The following is a 22,813-nucleotide window of genomic DNA, read 5'->3' as shown; positions in this document are numbered from 1 at the left end:
TTCAAATCAAAATATCCAGAACCCACAAAACACTTTCGGATAAAAATATACAGAACCCACCACACACTTCCAAATAAAAATATTCAGAACCCACAAGCAATGCGGAAACTCACCATTTTACAACGCGTCTCCTTCTCCGGTATCTTCGCTCTCTGTCACTGCCTTAGTCCCTCAAAACACACACCCTAGAATTGCTAGACACTCATCTAAACTGTCTATCATATTTCCTAGATGCTATCCCAGAATTGATAGATACTTCACAAAGTTGCTACACACCCGCTAGAATTGCTAGACACTCATTGAGAGTTGCTTGACGCTACCCTGAACTGCTACACAATACCCCAGACTTGATAGACACTTCCGATAATTGATAAATTCCAATGGCATGAATCTGACGAGAAACCTTCCATAATTACCATGGGTATACAAGTTGGACTGAATGTTCAACTGATATGAAATCAATTCAAAACTTTAATCAGAAAGTAAAAACCACATAACATTGATCTTCAGTCTAACAAACCATTTCCCCCCACATGATCACATGACATATTCGTAGAAGGGGTGATTATGAATTAAAACACAAAACAGAAGTTAATCATCAAGTAAGCCCAAAAGCAGGTGTAACATAATACACCATCTCTTGAAGACAGTTTGTGACAAAACTTCCCAAATTAGAAGAGAAGCCAAATCAAAGTTTTCCTTTGTCTTCCTCCTTCATCTTCTTCTGCCACCTTCTCTTCTTGTAATCCAGTAACATCTGGGGCATCTTCTCCATCAACTTTTTGGTGTTTTCCCGTTTCTCGGCGGATACCCTATCACATTTGTGCCCTTTCCTCCTGGTCTTCATCTCCTTTCTTTCAGGATCATAGGGCCAATCTTCCCCAGCAAGGAGCACTTCCTTTCGAAGTCTGGCACGTCGCCGAGCACTGATACTCAGTGGCTTCCATGCCCCCAGGTCCCAGTATCCCCATACTCCCTTGGCAAGTTCGTCCTTGTATTTTACTAGCTTCTCACGCCAAGGATACTGATATTCTGCCACTGCCTTTACCATCGAACCAACACCTTTGCCCGCCATACAGTAACAACAGACTCTTTTTCTCTACACATGACAACAACCACTCAATCAGGCATATTCACAAACAACTTCAAGGCCAACATTTTATCCCTTTTACACCAAATTATTACACACTACATTTATCACGTTTATTATCTGAAAATAACATAAATAACGAGAGAAACAATAAAATTCCAGAGAGATAAAAGAGACTGTGAATAAATAAAGTGAAGAAGCAAATAAAATCCAATTTAGGTGATGATTTCCGAACAGAAGCAGAAGCGAATATCGGATCTAATTCATAATTGAAGAAATTAAATGTTTGTTTGTTCAATGCTGGCACAGAGGAATGACAACAAACTGAATCGGCTATTAACATCAAACAAGAAAGAGAAAGAAGCAGACATGCAAATCTTTGATGCGAGACAAAACCCTGCAAGGTTAGGGTTCAACCTTGCTATGCGAGTGGGGTGGGGCCCAAAATGACTAAAGGAGGGATTTTTTATTGCTTACATGTTTCGGTTCAGTGATTTCTTCTTCTTCCCGTTTTCTCACCCTCCTCCTTGCGCAGACGGAAACAAAAACCAGTGTTTGAGTGAGACTTTTAAGATTCAATGTGATGTTTCATAATATAATTATTAATAGATAAAATTTTAAAATTTATTAAAATAAATTTTAAAATTTTATTTATTTTATTAATTAATAAGTGAAACTGAAATCAACAGAATCGTGTTTGTGTTCGTATAATTTGCAAATAGGAAAGAAAAACGTTTGTTTTATGTAGTCTAAAATGTATAATGGTACTTTTTTCAGCTTACTTGGGTTCAATTAACCAAACAGTAGGTATAGAGTTATATTTAATCCATGATACTTCCAAATGGTTTCTTAGATTAATTCCTGCACAGGAATGCCATGATCTCTCAAAATGCACAAATTTGTCTGCATGCCATGCCCAAATTTGACTTCATGGAATGCTATACTCTCAGTCTATAATCAGAATGCAGACCATAGAGAGGCAATTAAACTGTTTAGAAAAATGCAGTTTCAATGCCAACATCCTGATCCAACTACTTTGGGCCTTATTCTCAGTTCATGTATGAATTGGGACTTCTCGAGGCTGGAAAAGAGGTTCATGCCTGGAGTAGATATTGTATGTTGGAACTCAATGTTAGCAGGGTTCTCAATTAATGCTCTTGAACAAGATGCCTTGTCTTTCTTCAAACAGATGCCAAGACTTGACTTCCTCCCATCTGACATAGGTGGTGCTGATGCAGTTTTGTGAAGAAATAAGGCAATGGAGTCCTTATTCAATAGTAGTGGAGGCTCAGTTTCTCAACACAGAGAACCATTTTTACACATTATGTTTTACCAAATCATTTTCTAAATATATTTTATCCTATTTTTCTGTAAATAATTATAGTTTGTGTAATACATGAAATAAACGTTTATCCTATATAATTAAGATTTACAACAAACAAATATTTTAAAGTGTATATATTAAAATATCTACTGAATGGATAAATAATTTTGATTATATAAATTAATTTTTATTTATAATAAATAATTAATATTCAAAATTATTGTTAATGAATAATTATTCTTTTAAAATCACTCAAATTTATCTTAGAAAAAATAGATTGCAGGTGGTTAAGAAAACATTTCTTAAAACGTTCTATTTAAAGAAAAAAAATTCCAATCCTCCCAAAGAGTTAGAAAAAGGGCACAGCTCACTTGCATAAAATAAATTAGAAAAATCGATTTCCATTTTATCTATTTATAACAACACATTATAACCCTATATGATAAAAATTGCATACATTACTTTCTATCTTATCCTTAATTTTATATTAAAATCAAAACACCTTTAATTATTTGGCTTTGTTATATGTCCTATCATCCGAATTGTTTATGATAAAGAAACCACCCCCATAGAAATACTCATAATACTCATTAACGTATCCACCAATGTATATAAAGAAGGAAGTATGTTAAAATGATAACTAAAACCTGATAGAGAAATAACAGACCAATCATGTATTTCATTTAAGAAATATATAAAGTTAAAATTAATATAAACTTTACATTTTAACTCATTAAGATAATAAAATAAAAATATATAAACACACAGACGACATTTCACGTGTTTCCACTATTATTTAATAGTAACAACACTAGTATTAATAATAACATTTAATTAAGGTTGCAAGAATGCAATGAGATAAATAAACCAGAAAGTCAAAAAAAAAAAAAAGAACGGGTAGTTAGAACAATTTTAAAATTTTGGGTTCGGGTTTTCTTATATATTTTTCTTTCACTGCATTATGCATTAACTACTGAAGAGTTAAGAACGACTAAAACTAAAAACTAAATACGCAAAGGGTGAAATAGAACTGTGACAGACGGTGCACACTATAAAAGTCGATAAGAAAAATATCAATGATGGCCGTAAACAGAGGCCAAACATCCTTATTTAACAACAAAAGTTTCTACATAGCGGGACTACAGGACAAAACGCAAACTTCGTAACATTGAGAAAGTTCACAAGGTATCCTACAACCTCACCTTCGTTACTTGTGTTGTATCTAGTGGGCAGTACGCATAATTCCATGCAAGTAACCACCAGTCATTATAAGCGACACAAGTGACACAACACCTGCTGGAAAGACCTTCCCTGATTTCTTGAAACGAGAACCCATCACCCCAAGAAGTGCAGCAGATATCCCTACATGTGAGAGGTAAAGCAAACGAAATCAGATATGAGAGCAGAAGATAGTGACTCAAACTTCACTCTAATATCAAAGTGCATGTCGTAAATATGTAGAAGTAATACAGAAGCAATGTAATCTAAACACATAAGCTCAACTCGGGAAACTAATAATCACGTCTACTTCCAAATTGATATTTCAGAAACAGACTCGGGTAAGAACTTTGAACCAGGTATTAAAATTGTCCGGCTTATCAAACATTTTTAGGTGACCATCTACATAAAAGCATAGCATAGATTCTTCTGTGCAAACCATAATATGTGACTAAAATTATATAAAAGTACATCATGTAGCCTCTTTCCATAGTCAGTTGGACAACTTTCAATATTATTTCTTTTTGGTAGGTTGTGTACAATCTTATAGGCTTGAATAAGATATTTATTTAGTTTTAAATTCTTAAGAAACTTCTGAATTCTGGGATAACCAGACGATAGAGCCTTCACAATTCATATTAGTTAGTCTCAATTTGCATTTTGACATATCATATCAAATTAATAAACACAAATGATGTGTGTTCATGATTTGCATGATTTATTTATATAATTTTTTTTTCAACTTCAAAAGTTTCATCTCTTAATAAAAAATGAAGATGTTGTACATCCCACACCAACGAAAGATATGGCCAAATTCCAATATATACGTAAATGCAAATCTAAGCTTACTTGTAAGTCGGTTTTGTAAAATTGAGTTAGATCTAAACTAACTTTCTGTTATGGTATCAGAATCTATTTCATCAAGGTTTGTCGAACATTATTAGACATCTACTACTGACTAATCATTAATCTCTAGATTCAAGCTCAAGATGTCCGAACATTGACATGAAAAGGGTCTGTTGTAAATTGCAAATGAACTAAAATATAATCAAATTATGATATATAAATTGGTGCAAGCTATACCTTACAAACTGATTTTGTAGGTTCGTCGAGTTAAATCTAAATTCACTTTCTATCTCTTAAACTAAATTATTTAACTATTTATTTAACAACTGCCATTCTTTAATTTTTGCTTTTGAATGCTAGCTAAATTAAAAATACTAATGTACTGTACAGGAAACTGTAGGACTTTAAGATGGACATTCAAAAAAACTCCAATTTAGACATAAAGATTACCTTTAATTCAAAAGTACTAATGCATGTACTCAAAATTTATACGTGAGAAGACACTTATTTTTATTCAAAATTACTAATGCATCTTCTTAAAGAAATTACCTTTTCTGCTTTCTGAAACAGGCAAATTCCTTGGTATTACAAAAATAAAACGCTGAGATGAATGCATCTTATCTAATAACAGTTTACTAAGATATGCTTTAAGCAATGAGTAAGTCAGAAATGTGGAGAAAATAGCCACTTACCAAGGCCCACAGATGACGCAAAAACAGGCCTTCCAGGTAGCTCAGTAAAAACATAATATAGCAGTGATGCAGACAAACCCCCGGCCAAAAGTGACTTCTGACTGCCGCTCTTGAGAAAACCCATTACACCACCCACTGCCAAAAACCATAAAAAACATCATTATATATATGTCACCGGGAAAGGGCAAAACATAAAGCAGATAATGCGAAATTATGGTATGCCCCAATCCGTTGGACATATTATATTGTGAACAACCTAAACACATGACAGACTCTAAAAACCAGTTTTAATACAGGAGCAGTGTAGGACCATATAACTAGAAAGCACAGATATAGGATCAAAACATAGCAGTAAAAAAATAACTATTGTTTCAGACACATTCATTGATTTTGGAGTGTGCTCCCTACCCCGCAATTTGTGAAAAACTGCGGCTAAATATGACTCTCAAATAACACCTTAATTAACATCTGAAATTCCAATGAATCGAACACCTTGTTCTAGAAAACTTACATCAAGCACATTCCAATATCCTTTTGGTTGAATTGAAAAAGTACGAAGTTAACTAAGTCAGCCCCCTTAGATAATTAAACAAAACATACAATAGAGACATCATTCTCTAGGGTTCAGTGACAGTTATGTTGTTTTAGTAACTAAGTGAGTGAGAGAAATCCGAGAGAGAGAGAGAGAGTGAGAAGTACCTCCGACGAGTGCAGCATAAGCTAGAGTGAATTTCTGGGACATTAACATAGCCATTTTCTTCTTGTCACTATCCGATCCTTCCTCGCCCTTGTTGTTATCAGCTCCTTCTCCTCCTCCGCTCCCTCCGCCGCCACCGCCACCAGAGCCGTTACCGTTTCCTTTACCGTCGGAACCGCCGCCGGTATGATCGAGATCGGGCTGAGTTAGGTCAAGCGAAGTGGCCTTGGAGTCGGAAGTGACAGCGGCGTAGAGGTGGGGATTGTAACGCGTGAAGTAACGGAAAGCAGGGAAATGAGATTGAGAGCGAAAGAATAAGGAGATGTTGGGAGTGGATGTGTGATGTCTAGTAAGAGAGAATGAGGGAAGAGTTGAACCTGTAACACCCAATCCACCTACACCTACACTCTCTGCCATTGACCTTCTCCTTTCTTTCGATTTTGATTTCGTTTCAGTTTTGTTTTCGCCCCCTTCCACCACCTTCTTCTCGCCTCCGGCCCATCTTAATCCACCTATGCAAAGCCCAAGCCCATCTCATGCCCTTCCATATGTTCAAAAATTTAATTAGTTATTAACTGATTTTCTTTTAATTCATAAATTTTACTATTGTAAAATGTTATGTACGATGTTGAAGTTATGCTTTCATCGTAATAAAAGGGTAAACACATAAGTAAAAAACTATGCCATACTTTTCATATAAAAAATCACTTTTCAAGTTAGAAAAAATGAGAATCAAAATTTTTGTTTCAGCTCTTTCTTTCATCAAAGAGGAAAAATCAATTACGTGCCATGGCTAGATAAAAGTCAATTAAAAAAAATTAAAACTGTGTGGTGTAAATATTTTGTTAAGGTTAATTCGAGTAATAATCTTCCTTCTCATCTGGATCACTTTAACTCACATTGTTCTTATTTGGTGTTTGTTCCTTTTAGGGAGATGAAACCTAGAGAACTATTGAAGTCTTCGTCTTCCTCCTTTGGTCGGACAGGTTGTTGGGGCTTCATTGGGATCCTTCTCGTCTTCGTGCTACTCCTTCGACTCTCGGTCTCGGGTGAATGCCAAATGGGGGAGGTACCTGCAGAAGACACTCCGATGATCAAGTCAGTAAAGTAGGTGACCAACACTCGGGTAGGTGCACAATAATAAATGACGTACCTTGTTCCTTGGAATGTGTGCTATTTATATTATTTTAATGGGCTTACCTCATTGGGCCTGATTAGTGGAATGGATTACATTTAGGGTTGCATAACCTAATTCTTAATGATAGTTTAGCTTCACTGACATTGGTTTGAGCGTTAATGGTTATATGTGTCGGTCGGCTTGGCCATGCGTGGTGTCTCGGCCATCTCGGTCAGGTAGACCGAGCCACGTCAGTGTGTGTCTCGGTCAGCTCAGTCAGGGAGACCGAGCCATGTCATATGTGTCGGTCGGCCATACCAATACAGTTACCCCCCAGGTTCGAGGATGGACATATCTGATGAGTCTTTAATGGTAGGTGTCGGTCGGTCTCCCCTTAGGTGAGTGACTATTGGGCTTCCCGAGGTGTGAAGTGACCTTAGGCGGCGTAACGTGACCTGCATTAATGGGGTTTTTTTTTGGGCGGGAGTCATTGTGGATCATTGGATCTGGGAGATCTAACGGTTGAGATCATTTTGACGTTTCGCGTTTCGAGGTCCTTGGGCCCTATAAATAGTGGTCCCAACAGTGTCGAGACACTGTGTTTTCTTTGTGTGAGTTGTTTGATAACCGAGCGATATCTTGCCCAATGCTCTGATAACCGAGTGACCTATCACCCTCCTGCTTTTCTTCAGTCTTCAACTTAACATAAGGTTAGTCATGTCAACTATTTCTCGGCCTACATCATTTTCTGATCAGCCTTCCCCTCCTCTCGGTCGCCCCTCTTCTCCCCTTGGACATTCTTCTTCTTTTTCTTCTTCTTCATCTACCACTGACTCCTTGTCGTTCGAGGTGGCCGAGGTGCCACCCGAGGTAGAGGTAGTCAGGGGGGATGATCTGACCAATGTTGTTGATCAGTCGGACTCCCCCTCGATGGGCGTTCCTTTGGTGGACCTTAACTGGGTGGACCCTAAGGTGATTGGGATCTCGTCCAACTATAAGATCGAGGCTTTTGTGTCCAAATTTTTGGAAAAGTGCCCAGTTTTAAAGGCAGGCGGGCATTCCAGCTTCTTTAGCGTTTTGCCCTGCTCGTCCACTGAGAGTGTCTGCCTGGGAAGGTCAAGTATCGGTCCCCCTTTCTTCTACATGTCACTTGTCTCTTTGAAGACTTACATGTGTCTCTCCCTTTCGATAGGTTCACAATGGGTGTCCTTTGAGCGCTCAATGTGGCGCCCACCCAAATTCACCCAAACACATGGGCGTCCATCCAGGCCTTTCGCCTGCTGTGTGACATCCTTCGACTTCATCCCACTCCCTCTTCCTTTCTTTCTTATTATACTTTTCACCCCGCCCAACTTGTGTCATGGCACTCCTTGATCGGTCGGTCAGGAAGTGTCCTCTTCAACTTCTTCGTTGTCTCTTACAAGAGATTCAAGGAGAGATTTGTGAAGGTTATTATTCGACCAGAGGCGACAACCTATTTTTTTGACGAGGCTGGTCGGTCTCGGTTTCCCCTGTACTGGACTACCTAGCCTCGTGACTTTAAAGAGTGGCCGAGGCTGACGAGAGGTGCTGACGAGCTGGAGATTCTCTCGCTCTTTGATGCACTCCGGAGGAAGCTTCCCACTAGGAGGTTGATTAATGCCTATGCCGAGTCGGCACGGTGGGCATTCGTTAAGGGTATGAGTCTCGTCTATTGTTACCGGTCGGTCTTATTTCTTATCTTTCTAACACTTGTGATTTTTTTGTAGAGATCATGGTGCAAGAATAACTTGCTGGTGTTGACGTCCTCGATGCCTACAGGAAACGGGCGGCCGAACGCAAGGGGCATAAGAGCATTGATGCTCTGCCAACCACAGAGGGCTCGGATTCCCTGCCAACCATCGATGTCACCCCTGGGGGGTGACTTGCAGTTTGCGCAAAGGGTTTGCGTAGCTCTTCCCGAGGACACTCGGGAGGTGATCTGAGGCGTCCCTTCCTCGGAGTAGTTGAGAGGCGGCCTTGAGATGTTGTGCCGCTCAGTCGTGCTGATCCAACTGGGCGTTTAGGAGAGGGAGCACCATGCCGAGGAGATATCTCGGTTGGACCATGAACTGGCCGAGACGACCGACCAACTGCAGCAGTCTTTGACTGCCAACTCCGATCTCTCCAAGAGGTTGGATTCTGAGGTGGCCTAGAGGGAGAAGGCTCGGGAGGAGGCTGCTGAGGCCGAATGCCTCTTGGGGGGGGAGGCGAGGGTCGAGATGACTAGGGTGGCAGCTGAGAACGCTAGGCTAAAGAGGATGGTCGAGGAGAGAGATGAGAAACTCTCGTCCTCGGCCACTGAGTTGGCCACCCTCAAAGCTGCCAAGAACGAGGCCGAGGAAGAGCTCGATCGCAACTTCGAAAAAACCAAGGAGCTGCTGAAGCAGAGCTTCCTTTAGGCTGTTCACCAGGCCCACGTGTTCTATGGGGGTCGCCGGCCTATGGTGCTTCAATAATATCAAACCTAGTTGATCGGTCTTGGCAGGGTATGCCGGTTAAGGCTTCATCCATACCAAACCTAGTTGATCGGTCTCGTCAGGGTATGCCGGTTAAGGCTGCATCCAGACCGAACCGAGGATTTGAGGGAGAACAATGCTAGTACTCTGAGAAAAACGCCTCGTCAAAACCTCCCCGGTGGGGTGAGGAAAGAGTGCGTGACTTACTTATTCAGCTGTAATAAAATTTGAGGTGCGTGGCATTCCACGTCCTTAGTACAATTTTACCCGAGAGCCATTCTAGGTGATAAGCACCCCCTTTTGCGACTTCTCGGACTCGGAAAGGCCTCTCCCAGTTGAACGAGAACTTCCCTTCATTTTTTCTCGCATCACTGCGCATCCTCCAGACGAGGTCTCCCTTCTGGAAGCTCCTCGGTCAAACTTTTGTGTTGTACCTCCTTGATGACTAAAGCTTGCACGCGGTCTCCCGAATCTTGCTTTTGTCGCGAAGCTCACTTACTAAATCGAGGTTGACCGCTAGGCTTTCCTCGTTTAGGGTGAGGTCGAACATTTGCCTTCGTATGGTGAGCTCGCCCACTTCGACTAGGATCATCGTCTCGATCCCGTACGTCAGGCTATATAAAGTTTCCTGCGTGGTTGTCTGGGGGTGCACCTGTACTCCCAGAGTACTTCTATTAGCTCATCGGTCCATCGGCCTTTTGCCTTGCCCAGGCGTTTCTTCAGCTCGTTCAGTATGACCCTGTTAGCGGCCTCGACCTACCCATTGGTTTGTGGGTGCTCGACCGAGATCGTGATTGACTTGATACCGAGGTCGTCGCAAAAGGACTGAAGTCTTCGGTCAATGAATTGTCGGCCATTGTCAGTTATGATTGTGTTCGGAATGCCGAATCGACAAACGATGTTTCTCCAGACAAAATTTTGAACATTTTTGGCTGAGATGGAAGCAAGTGGCTCGACCTCGATCTATTTGGTAAAGTAGTCGACTCCGACTAGGAGAAACTTGGTTTGCCCTTTTCTCAATGCGAAAGGACCAATAATGTCCATCTCCCAGATGGCGAACGACCATGAGGAGATGAGGCTGTGCAGCTCTTCTGGCTTAACATGGTAGAGGGGGCCGAACTCTTGACACTTGGAACATTTTTTCACATACTCGACATAGTCCCCTTAGACAGTCGACCAGTAGTAGCATGCTCTCAGGACTTTAGAGGCCATAGTTCGTGCCCCCGAGTGATTTCCACAGACTCCTTCGTGGATCTTGATCAGGACATACTCAGCTTACTTGCTGGTGATGACTTCAACAAGGGGGCCAAGTAGCCTCTTTGGTATAAATCATTGTTGATCATGTTGTACCGGACACACTGTTGCTTCATGGTTTTTTCTTGTTCTGGCCTGCATGTGCCATCCTCTAGGTACTGGATGATGGGTGTCATCCAGTTATCAATTTCGGCCTCGGCTATTGTAAGACATTCGGTCTCAAACACACTAAGGTGCCTCAACCATATCAGTATGACTAATCTCTGGTGGCTCTTCTTCTTGGTGACCGACAACCTAGACAAGGCGTCGACCTTTTGTTTTCCTCCCTCGATATGTGCTCTAAGGGTGCTTTGTTGAACCAGACGATGCTGTTTTGCGCAACATGGTAGTAACGTTGTAGTAGAGGCTCCTTCACTTTGAACTCTCCCTTGACTTGGCCGACCATATCCTGTGAGTCACTTTTGCACACGAACTCGCGTGCTCCCATGTCATAGGCTAGGTTTAGCTCAGCGAGCAAGGCCTCATACTCGGCCTGCTTGTTGGTCACCCTAAATCTGAATTGGAGTGCTTGTCCCAGGAGGAGATCACCCAACCCTTCCAGGACGACTCCTGCTCAACAGGTTGTTTTGTTGGATGAGCCATCCGCATAGAATGTCCACCCGGCCGACAGGGTGGGTAGTGGTGTCAGCTCGACCGAGAAGTCGGCCAAACACTAGGACTTGATAGCCCCCCGTTGCTGATAACGAATGTCGAACTCGGACAACTCGACCCAGCATCCTATCATCCTCCCTGCAAGGTTCGGTTTAGACAAAATTTTAAAGATTGGGTAGTTTGTCCTTACAGTGATTGAGTGGTTTTGGAAATAGGGGCGCATCCGCCTCGCCGTGAGGACCAAGACGAGCGCCACATTCTCGATCATCTGGTATCTCTTCTCGGCCACGTGGAGCGTCCGATTGACGATGTATATTGGTCGTTCCTCACCCTCGACTTCCTAAACTAATGCAGCGCTGACTGCTTCCTCCGAGATCGCTAGGTAGATCAAGATGGGTTGGTTGGGTCTCGACTTTTGTATGACTGATGGAAATGTTAGGAAATCCTTCAACTGCTTGAAGATTTCCTCGCATTTGTTGTCATAGCTAAACTTGGAGGCCTTTCGAAGTATCTGGACCATCGGTCTCGTCCTCTCGGCTAGTCGGGGGACGAATCTTGAGAGGGCTGTTAAGCACCCTAGGATTTGTTGCACCTCCTTGATGTTTTTCGGACTTCTCATGCGGACTATGGCTTGACATTTGTCGGGGTTGGCCTCTATCCTCCTATTGGTGAGCATGAAGCCGAGGAAGTTCCCTCCTTTAACCACAAACATGCACTTCTCGGGGTTGAGCTTCATGTTGGCCCCCTTGAGGGCCTTGAACATCTCCTGAAAGTCCTCCACGTGTTGGTCGAAAGAGTTGGACTTCATTACTATGTCGTCCACATAAGCCTCTACACATCGGCCGATTAGCCCTTTGAAGATCTTATTCATGAAGCGCTGATAGGTCGCCCATGCGTTCTTGAGGCCGAACGACAAGACCTCATAGTAGCAGTTGGCGTCGGCCGTCATGAAAGTCGTCTTCTCTTTATCTTTAAGGTGCATGCTTATCTGGTTATAGCTAGAATAAGCGTCCAGGAAGCTCAAGATTTTATGGCGGAACGCCCTGTCCACCAGGCGGTCGATGTTGGGTAGGGGGTATGAATTTTTCAGACATGCACTGTTGAGGTTTCTATAGTTGATGCACATTGTCTAGTTGTCGTTCGGCTTGGTGACCATGACGACGTTGGCTAGCCAAGTCGTGTACCAGGCCTCCCATATGAACCCGGTCGACAGAAGCTTATTGGCCTTTGCCTTTGCCGTTAGGCGTTTTTCATCGCCTAGATCCCTTTTTTCTGGAAGATCGGTCGGGCTTCTTTAAATATTGACAGCTTATGAGTGATGATGTCCGGGCTCACTCCTGGCATGTCGACTGGTGTCCACGCAAAAAAAATATACGTTCTTTTTTAGCGCGGAGTGCATTATCTCGGCCTCGGCTGCTGCCATGGCCGTCCCCACAACAATATTGTGTTCTTCATCCAGCAACGGTACTCGCCTCAGCTCTTCCTCTTCATCTCGGCCATCACTCTCTGCAGAGACAACAACAACGTTGCTTGGTCGGCATCAGTCATCCTTTCCATGCTTCTGGTTGAGACCATCTACTTTCTTTCTTCAGCTAGTTTCTCTCGGCCCATGGATTTGTCTCAATCCATTATACCAACACTTCAACTACAAATTTATTGTTTTGTTTCTTCATTCTACGAGCTAGAATCGCTAATGATTGTGGAAGAAAATGACCATCACTGTCAGCAAAAGGTAAAGTTGTAGATATTGGTTTATGTCATGTGATGGTTTAAGTAAGGAAACATGGAAAACATTATGAATCTTAGAGTCAGTAGGTAATTCTAATTTATAAGCCACATTGCCAATGCTTTCTAAAACTTTGTAAGGACCATAATATCAGACATCTAACTTGTGAAAATGTGTATTGGATAAATTTGTCTGTCTGTATGGTTGAATCTTTAAAATAAACTCAATCTCCAACCTTGTACTGCTTGTCAGTCCTTTTTAAATCAACATAAAACTTCATACGTTGTTGTGCCCAACTAGATTTGCTTGTAATAGCTTATTAATTTCATCTTGTGTCTTTATAGTACAGGCTACCGCTTCTATTAAAGATTTTTTTTTTTATCTTGTATAACGGTGGGAATAAAAGGAGGATAACCATAAAAAGCTTCAAATGCAGTCAATTGTATAACTGTATGAAATTTGGTGTTGTACCATAATTCCGAGAGAGCTAAGTACTCAGTCCACTTGGAAGGAGTGTCCCCGAAAACACAACAGAGATAAGCCTAGATGGATTTGTTTACAACCTTTGTTTGACCATCTGTCTATGGATAAAAATTCGTTCAGTGCAGTAGCTTGACACCATTCTTGTGCATCAACTCAGTCCAAAAATGACTCATGAAATGGAGTCCTTATCTGATATAATGTCCTGTGGCCAACCATGAAGCTTAATAATATTGTCCATGAAAAGGGTTGCCACCTTAGCCGCTCCAAAAGGATTTGCAAGCAACAAAAAATGAGCATACTTAGTTAAACGGTCCGTAACAACAAAAGTCACAGTCATAGATCAAGATTTAGGGAGAACAACAATAAAGTCCATGGATATAGATTTCCAAGGTCTATTAGGAATAAATAATGGTTGTAACATACCTGCAGGAAATTGAAGTAAAGGCTTACATTTTTTATAATTATGAACCCACTTTTTGACCTCTTTTTTGCATACCCTTCCAATAGAAGTGATATTTAATTCTTATATAAGCCATCTTATATCTTGAATAACCTCTGATTACTGAATCATGAAAGTGTTGGAGAATCTGTTTTCACAATTTTGCATTGTCTCCAACCACTAACTTACCTTTTCCCCTCAATAAATCATTCTCAGAAGTATGTTTATGGGGATTTTGAGTCAAACGAATACTATCAATAAATTTTTGTAATTTATGATCTACTGTCCAAGAATCCTTAACTCTCTAAATTAATTCAGAAGTTATTACAAACATTGAAGCTAACTTACCTTGGGTAGGGTTTCGTGATAGCACATCTGCTACTACATTGTCCTTACCTTTTTTATATTCAATGCAGAAAACCAAACCCATGAGCTTTTCCAAACCCCAATTCTGTAACATTGTTGTAGGTGGTTGCTCCAGCAAATGCTTCAAAACCTTTTGATATGTTTTTCTTACCACATATTATTCTAAAAAATAATGGTGTCACTTTTTTTTATTGCAAATAGAATAGCAAAAAATTCTTTCTCATATGTAGATAACAATTGATATTTAGGTCTCATTGACTTAATTATGTAGGTAATAGGGTGATTAGATTGCATGAGCACCGCTCCAATCCCTATTCCTGAAGCATCAATTTCAATAGTAAAAGATTGGGAAAAATCTAGTAATATTAAACACCCCACACATAAGGAATATTTTTCTGCAGTAAAGTTGTCAAAGGTGTTGCAATCTCACCATCACCCTGAATAAAATTTCTATAGTAGCCAGACAGTCCCAAGAATCCACGCAGTTCCTTTAAATTGGTAGGTTGTGGGCATTCTTGAACAACCAAAATATTTTCTGGATCAGGTTGTCCTTGCATAGAAATTTGATGTCCTAAATAATTTACCTGTCTTTCCAAAGCTACATTTCTTTTTATTAAAAAGTAAAACATGATTGCATAATATGGTCAAGGTTATGTCAATACATCTAATATGGTTTGCCCAAGTCTTAGTATAAATTAATATATAATAAAAGAAAACCAATATGAACTTCCTTAAATAAGGTCGAAAAATATCATTCATAAGATTTTTAAATGTTGCAGAGGCATTACTAATACAACCCAATTAGCCAAGCAAATGACCAAGGACACAAGAGGTACTTCACACTTTGATCAGTCATCTCAACTTACAAGACAAGGCCCCACCAAATATTGGAAGGACCTCAGCAGAAGAAGAACAGGGCATAGACCAGAGCATCAAATGTTCTTTCTTCTGGTCTTCTTACAAGACAAAAATGTTTGTAAATAAATTAGGCTCAGTTTGGGAGTTCCAAATAGAAGAATAAACTAGAGTAGGGTGTGCTTAGTAATTTGGGCTTGTGCCAAACCCATCTTTCATGACAAGTGCTTCTAGATTTAGGATTTATTTGACCCACCTTCTAGAAACTTCTCACAAATGACACCCCTACCCCTCTATCTTGTTCTCCAAGACACTCTCTCCTATAAATAAGTGTCTTGCCTCATGTATTGGACACATTGAATTTGAATAGTAAAGAAACTCTGCGGGAGTGTTTTTATGAGACTTGAGAGTTCTCATAATGGGTTTTATCTTGAGTGTGTGAGCACTTCAAGTGACAACTCTTTCACCACTCATCTTGGAGTATCTCATCCTCCAAGTGACATGATTCTTGTCCATTACTCCATAAGATTTCTCATCCTTTCATCTTTTTCTCTTTCGTTCTTTCCTTTTGCGCCACCTTCCATGTCTTCTTTATTTTATTATGTTCTTTAATTTTGGTATTCATTTTGTCATCATCATCATCATCATTGTGTTCTCTTGATTTTTGCAATCATCGCATCATACTCACCATATTGTGTTTTTTTCTTTGCCATCTAGAAGTGAACCTTCACACTTACTTAACCACTTGATTAAGTTCGTGTTCAGTGGGGATCTTCTTTGGATTCTCACCTTAAATTATTAATCTCAAAAGGCTAATTAAAAGAGTAATCTCTACAATGTGCCAATCTAAAATCAACTCACATAAATTACTAAGACCAAAAGGTAAAACTACCCACTCATACATACCACTATGAGTCCTAAAAGTTGTTTTATAAATATCTTATGGATGCATTCTAACCTGATTATAACCACTTCTTAGGTCTACTTTTGAAAAATAAGTAGCCCCATACAATTCATCCAAAAGATACTCAATCAAGGGTATAAGAAATTTATTTTTAATAGTCATAGCATTCAGTTTTCTGAAATAAGTGCAACAACGCCAAAAACCATCTTTCTTTTTAACCAAAACCAAGGGATAAGTGTAACAACTAGAACTTTCCCTAATAAATCCAGATGATAACAATTGTTTTATTTGTCTTTCAATTTTAGTTTTTTAATTATGAGGATACCCATAAGGTTTCAAATAAACAGGGATGTCACTATTTAAAATGATTCTATGGTCATACCTTCTAGGTTGTGGAAGTTGCGTAGGTTCTTGAAAAATATATTTAAACTGATTTAAAAATTTATCTAGTTGTTGTTGTTGTGCACTCAAACAAAGAAACTGAGAATGTGATGCAATTTGAAAAGTAGTTGCTTTGAAAAGTAGATGCACCTTGTATGGCTAATAAAATAGGTTGACCCTCTGCAGGCTTAACTTTACTGAAAATCTGAAAATTATCATTTTGTTGTTTTTCTCCTACTAAAGTCACCTTATCTCCTTTATGATTGAAGCTCATAGTTAGTTGTGCACAATTCCATACAATCTCCCCTAATGTTTGATACCAATGCATGCCCAAAATAACTCCAAAATTAACACTAGGTAATACCAAAAAGTCAGTCTGGAAAGTCTGATTACGAAACTTCCATTCAACCCCAAGTCACTGTTTAGTGATTCCAAGTTGTCTATCCGAAGCCATAATTACTGAAAAATAATTGATGAAAATTGTCTTTAAACCCAATGATTTCATCCACTTCTCACTAATAAAATTGTGGGTGCTACCTGTGTCCATTAAAAATGAAATCCTTTGTTTTTTAATCATACCAGTTAGCTATAAAGTACTCCTACCAGTCACTCCTTGAAGTGCATGTAAAGAAACATGTATTAGCGACTCAGGAAACAATTCCAGACTGTGTGTAATTAAATCCATCCTGTCATATTTGTCTAAATCATCCTTCTCCTCCATATGATCCTAGGAAACAAAAATAGCATTTAATTTGCCCCAAACCTTACATTTATTTATATGGTTCTTATCCCATTTTTCACCACATAATCTGTACAACCCCTTAGAGATACGTTCACTAACCTCTTTTCTTGAAATAAAACCTGCAGTATTAGTCTTGTTGTCCAATCCTAATATTGGCTTAAAGGAACTTGGTGCAACTTGAGTTTCTAATGTAGTAATAGGTGTGGATTTATAGTAAAGTTGGGACTGATTCCCTGTCTTAAAATTCCTGTGTTGCTCCTCTGAACTTCCCATTGAAATCCCATGAATTTCCTTAGTCAATTCCTGTAATTCATCTACCTGGAGACGGGCTAACTGCACTACTTCTTAAAGTGTAGAAGGTTTGTGTAAACAAATTGATTTCTCTAATCTCACAGTTAAACCTGACAAGAAAAAACTCAAAGCAATTTCTTCCAAAAGCATAACTCTGGCCAACAGATTATCAAAATTTTCCAAATAATCAACGAAAGAACTTCCTTTTTTTAAATGAGCCAAATCAGCCACAAGATCATCAAAGGCACCATCATAAAATATTTGAGCCGCATCCTTTAAGATTTATGTCCAAGATTGATGTTGGAAATCAAAATTCTTAATGTAATGATGTTGCCATGCAAAAGCCTTGCCTTCCATCGGAAGCAACAATAATCTTGCTCTTTGTTGTATTGGGATGTCCTCAAATTCCAAAAATTGCTCCACTTTGAACCTTCAATCCCGAAAATTGGATCCATCAAATGATGGAAAATGCAACTGGGTTCTATCAAGCACCGAAGAAGAATTCATGACAAGTTCTTGATTTGTGCAAGAAGAATACAAAAACTGTTGTAAAATGCCCCTAGCAGACATGGAAGAAATTAAACCTTTAACAACTGTTGTAAACCTTGTAATGGTTTGCTTCTTGGAAATTTGCCACCAGTTTCTCCAAAGAGTCCACCCTTGATTCTAATTCTTTATTGGACACCATCTCACCTAACAAACTGATACCACTGTTAAGGTTGATTCCAGTAATAATCTCCATTTTTTCGCTGGATCACTCTAACTCACAATGTTCTCACTTGGTGTTCACTCACACACACAAAGGTATGCTTTCACAACACAAATGTTGGCAGGATAGAACTAAAACTGTTATATTTCATTCAAAGCACCCTTAAAAGGCTTATAGACTCACTTTCTGTTACAATACAACTATTTTGTTTTGAAAACAAAACCAAAACTAACTACTAACTCTGTTTTAAAAGAGTTATATAACATATTTACATAATGATTTCATCACAAATTTGTAAAATGATAACTTAAAACTTAATCATTTTTTAATAACTACATGCTATTAAAACTTATATAGTTTTATCTTTTCTGTTTTAGTTTATTGTTTCAAATAGGTTTGTGAAGCGTAGAATTTATTTTTTCTACTTCTGTGTAATGGCTATTAATAGACAACAAGTCTATTCAATTCAGTGCATCCTTTCTTTGTTCAGTTTTCTAAAATTTCTAAAGTTCTGATTACCAACATTTTGTATCTGAGCTAGGAAAGGGACCTGACTAAAATATGAGTGTGAGGGTGAGTGAAGCATGACAACCTCAGATAAATTTGTGACCCCAAAGTTTGACAGTTACTACGACCATTGGTAAATGTTGATGGAGAATTTCTTAAGGAGCACGGAGATGTGGAATCAGGTGAGTGAAGGGATTTCGTCATCAGCGATAGGAACTTCATCAGCAAGTGAAACGCAGAGGAAGGGCGTCGAGGAAGCTAAGCTCAAGGATATAAAGGTCAAGAATTTATTGTTCCAAGCAATTGATAGGGAGATCATGGAAACTATTCTTGATAAAAGTACGTCAAAGGCGATCTGGGATTCGATGAAGCAGAAATACCAGGGATCCACCAAGGTGAAGAAAACACAACTACAAGCTTTGAGAAAGGAGTTTGAAATGTTGAATATAAATGAAGGAGAGAGGATTGATAGCTTTATTGCACGAACCCTAACAATGGTGAACAAGATGAAGGTAAATGGTGAAAATATGCAATCAAGCACAGTGGTAAGAAAGGTTTTAAGATCTTTGACTCCCAAATTCAATTATGTTGTATGTTCAATTGAGGAGTCAAATGATTTAGATGCCATGACTATTGATGAGCTCCATGGAAGTCTGCTTGTTCAAAAATAGAGAATGCTAGAGTGTCAGGAGGAAGAACAAGCCTTAAGGGTATCTTATGATAAGTCAGGAAGAGGAAGGGGAAGAGGCTCATTCCGAGGAGGTCGAGGTAGAGGAAAATGGAGGTTATCTCAAAACAAAGCCACAATAGAATGTTTTTAAATGTCATCAATTGGGACACTATCAATATGAGTGTCTTGATTGGGAGAAACAAGTAAACTATGATGAACAAGAAAAAGAATAAGAGCTTTTGTTGATGTCATATGTCGACTTTGATCAAACCAAAAGTGAAGAAATTTGGTTCCTTGATTCTGGGTGCTCCAATCACATGACTGGTAACAAAGAATAGTGCTCAGAGCTGGAGGAAGGATTTATACAAACTATAAAGCATGGTAATGACACCAGAATGGCAGTGGTTGCTAAGGGAAGCGTACGTTTTCAAGTGAATGGCCTCACTCAGGTAATTTAAAATGTTTTTTACATACTTGAATTGAAGAGCAATTTATTAAGCATGGGACAACTTCAGGAGAAGGCTTTAGCCATCTTAATTAAGCAAGGCACTAGTAAAATCTATCATCCTCAAAGATGGTTAATTATGCATACTAACATGAGTGGAAATGGAATGTTTTATCTATTAGCATTTATGGGATCAACAAAGAATTCTATTTGTCTTTAAGATAAAGTTTTTTCTAAAAAAGAATCACATTTGTGGCATCGCCGCTTTGGCCATTTGAGTTATACGGGATTGAGAACGCTTGCATACAACAATATGGTAAATGGCGTGCCTCTGCTCAAAATTCCAAAGAGATTATGTGAAGTTTGCTTGGTTGGAAAACAACATAGAGAATCTATACCAAGGCATAATTCATGAAGAGCATTGAAGCAACTTCAACTTGTGCATTCTGATCTATGTGGACCAATCAAACCAACGTCCAATAGTGATAAAAGGTACATCATAAGTTTTATTGATGATTTTTCATGAAAAACTTGGGTTTATTTCTTACATGAGAAATCAGAAGCTTTTGTTGCATTTAAGAAATTCAAAAGCAGGTGTTGAAAAGGAAATTGAAGCACATATAATTTGTTTGAGAACAGATAGAGGAGGTGAGTTCAACTTAAATGAATTATAGGAAAATATTGAGAATGCTTCAGATGGTAGTAACAACTTAGATACCTTATCTTCAAATGAAGTAAACACTGAAGAAGTGGTAGTTGAAGGGAGGGTGAAATAATAAGAAAAGAATCGGTCTAGATGGAGGATTATGAAATAGGGGAAGGTCTTTCAGAAGAGGAAGATATGCATGCAATGTTGATAGCCACATCAGATGATCCATTCCCATTTGAAGATGCAGTCAAGAGTAGGAAGTGGAGAAAGGCTATGGCAGTAGAAATTGAAGCTATAAAGAAGAACAAGACTTGGGAACTAGTGGATTTGCCTAAAGGTGTTAAACCCATTGGAGTTAAATGGGTTTTTAAGACCAAACTTATTGAAAATGGGGATGTGGAGAAATATATAAGGCAAGATTGGTAGCCAAGGGTTATGCACAACGTTATGGAGTAGATTATACTGAAGTATTCACACTAGTAGCAAAACATGACATCATTAGAGTAATACTTGCAGTAGCAACACAATGTGGATGAAAAGTTTTTCAGCTTGATGTCAAGAGTGCCTTCCTTCACAGTGATCTCAAGGAGGAAGTTTTTGTGCAACATCCAGAAGGATTTATTAAAGAAGGAAAAGAAGAAAAGTTCTACAAAAAAAGAAAGCATTATATGGCCTCAAGCAAGCACCAAAGGTGTGGTACAACAAAATTGAAGCTCATTTTTTACGTGAAGTCTTTGAGAAATGTTCCAATGAACATACTTTGTTCACCAAGTCAAAAGAGGGTAATATTTTGATAGTAAGCCTTTATGAAGATGATTTAATTTTCGCTAGAAGTGATATGAGCATGTGCAATGAATTTAAAAAATCAATGATGATGGAATTTGATATGTTTGATATGGGAAGAATGAAGCACTTTCTTGGAGTCCAAGTGTTGCAAAATTTAAATGGGATTTTTATTTGTCAAAGAAGATATGAACAAGAGGTGTTAGCAAGGTTTGTAATGGCAAGTAGCAATGATGTAAAATCCAAATGTACCCGGTACAAAGCTAACAAAAGATGAAGGAGGAACTAAAGTTGATACAACTTTATTCAAGCAAGTAGTTGGAAGTCTCATGTATCTAACTGTGACTCGTCCCGACTTAATCTATGTTGTAATTCTCATTAGCAGGTACATCTCTAGGCCAACCATGTCACACTGGTTGGCAGTCAAAACGATTATGAGGTATGTGAAGCGAACAACTGAGCTAGGCATTCTCTATAAGAAGAAAGAAAGCAATGTAAAACTCTTGACATTTACAGATAGTGGATATGTTAGTGATCTTGATGATAGAAGGAGTACTTCTGGATATGTGTTCATGATAGGGTCTGAAGCTGTATCATGGTCTTCAAGAAAACAACCAGTGGTGACTTTGTCTACCACTGAGGTTGAATATATTGCAGCAATTCTCTGTGCATGTCAGTGTATATGGCTCAAGAGGATTATGGAGGAAGATGAATGGACTATAATTCATTGTGATAGAGCTCTAGCTTTCAGTTGGTTAGGAATCCAGTTTTTCATGGAAAAAGTAAGCATATTCATGTGAGATTTCATTTCCTGAGAGACTTGGTGAATGGTGTTCTGGAACTAAAGTATTGCAATACTCAAGAACAAATTGCAAATTTGATGACAAAGCCACTTATGTTGGAGCAGTTTAAAAAACTGCTTGGTATGCTTGGAATGATTAATGCATCAGAAATAAACTAAATACATATGTTTTAGTTTAAGGGAGGGAATGTTAGCTATAGTTTTGTCTTTTATGTTTTAGTTTATTGTTTCAAATAAGTCTGTTACAATAAAGACCTATTCTTTAGGAGAGATTCTAGCAACTACGTTGTACGTTTGTAAAGCGTAGAATTTATTTTTTCTGCTTCTGTGTAATGGCTATTAATAGCCAACATATATGTTCAATTCAGTGCACCCTTTCTTTGTTCAGTTTTCTAAATTTCTAAAGTTTTGATTTTCAACAGTTAAGGTTTCAATTTTTTGATATTTATTTTTCAGTGAAATCAAGTTTTCTCTCTTGCATCTTTTTCCTCTTGGTCCTCTTTTTTGCTTATGGTCTTTTTGAATTATAGCTTTAATAATTTTTTATGGTACCAAAATCATTTAGAGCTTATCCTAGCGAAATTTTGTTAGGTTGATTAGGCCACCCTCTATCGGACCACCTATTATATAGTCTCATGCACGAGTTAGAGGGTCTTTCGTGAGGAGGGTAGTTAGCTTAAATATGTAGATGATCA

The 22,813-nt window shown here is 38.9% G+C and overlaps 2 protein-coding genes and 1 pseudogene across 4 annotated transcripts; 1 reads left to right on the top strand and 2 right to left on the bottom strand.

Moving 5' to 3' along the window:
* Nucleotides 1–470: 470 nt before the first annotated feature.
* On the bottom strand, nucleotides 471–1,678 carry LOC137807115 (uncharacterized). Of its 3 annotated transcripts, none has more exons than XM_068607572.2 (2): nucleotides 1,568–1,678; nucleotides 471–1,099 (listed from the first exon to the last, which is right to left on the bottom strand). In XM_068607572.2, the coding sequence occupies exon 2, from the start codon at nucleotides 1,073–1,075 to the stop codon at nucleotides 689–691; it is 387 nt and encodes a 128-aa protein (XP_068463673.1). In that variant the 5' UTR covers nucleotides 1,076–1,099; nucleotides 1,568–1,678; the 3' UTR covers nucleotides 471–688. The 3 variants fall into 3 exon arrangements, with proteins under 3 accessions (XP_068463673.1, XP_068463676.1, XP_068463674.1); XM_068607575.2 differs by having other exon boundaries at nucleotides 1,508–1,651; XM_068607573.2 differs by having other exon boundaries at nucleotides 1,460–1,591.
* A 1,756-nt stretch (nucleotides 1,679–3,434) lies between these two features.
* On the bottom strand, nucleotides 3,435–6,415 carry LOC137807114 (Transmembrane proteins 14C). The gene is made up of 3 exons (XM_068607571.1): nucleotides 5,870–6,415; nucleotides 5,171–5,305; nucleotides 3,435–3,776 (listed from the first exon to the last, which is right to left on the bottom strand). Exons 1-3 carry the CDS (start codon nucleotides 6,282–6,284, stop codon nucleotides 3,637–3,639), a joined length of 690 nt encoding a protein of 229 aa, XP_068463672.1. The 5' UTR covers nucleotides 6,285–6,415; the 3' UTR covers nucleotides 3,435–3,636.
* A 12,491-nt stretch (nucleotides 6,416–18,906) lies between these two features.
* Nucleotides 18,907–19,590, top strand: LOC137805544 (uncharacterized; annotated as a pseudogene).
* Nucleotides 19,591–22,813: the final 3,223 nt, after the last annotated feature.

Source organism: Phaseolus vulgaris, chromosome 3, assembly GCF_051622355.1.
Source record: "Phaseolus vulgaris cultivar YP4 chromosome 3, ASM5162235v1, whole genome shotgun sequence".
Taxonomy (NCBI): Eukaryota; Viridiplantae; Streptophyta; class Magnoliopsida; order Fabales; family Fabaceae; genus Phaseolus; species Phaseolus vulgaris.
Note: the sequence above shows the minus strand (reverse complement) of the source record. Positions and strands in the feature narration are given on the sequence as shown.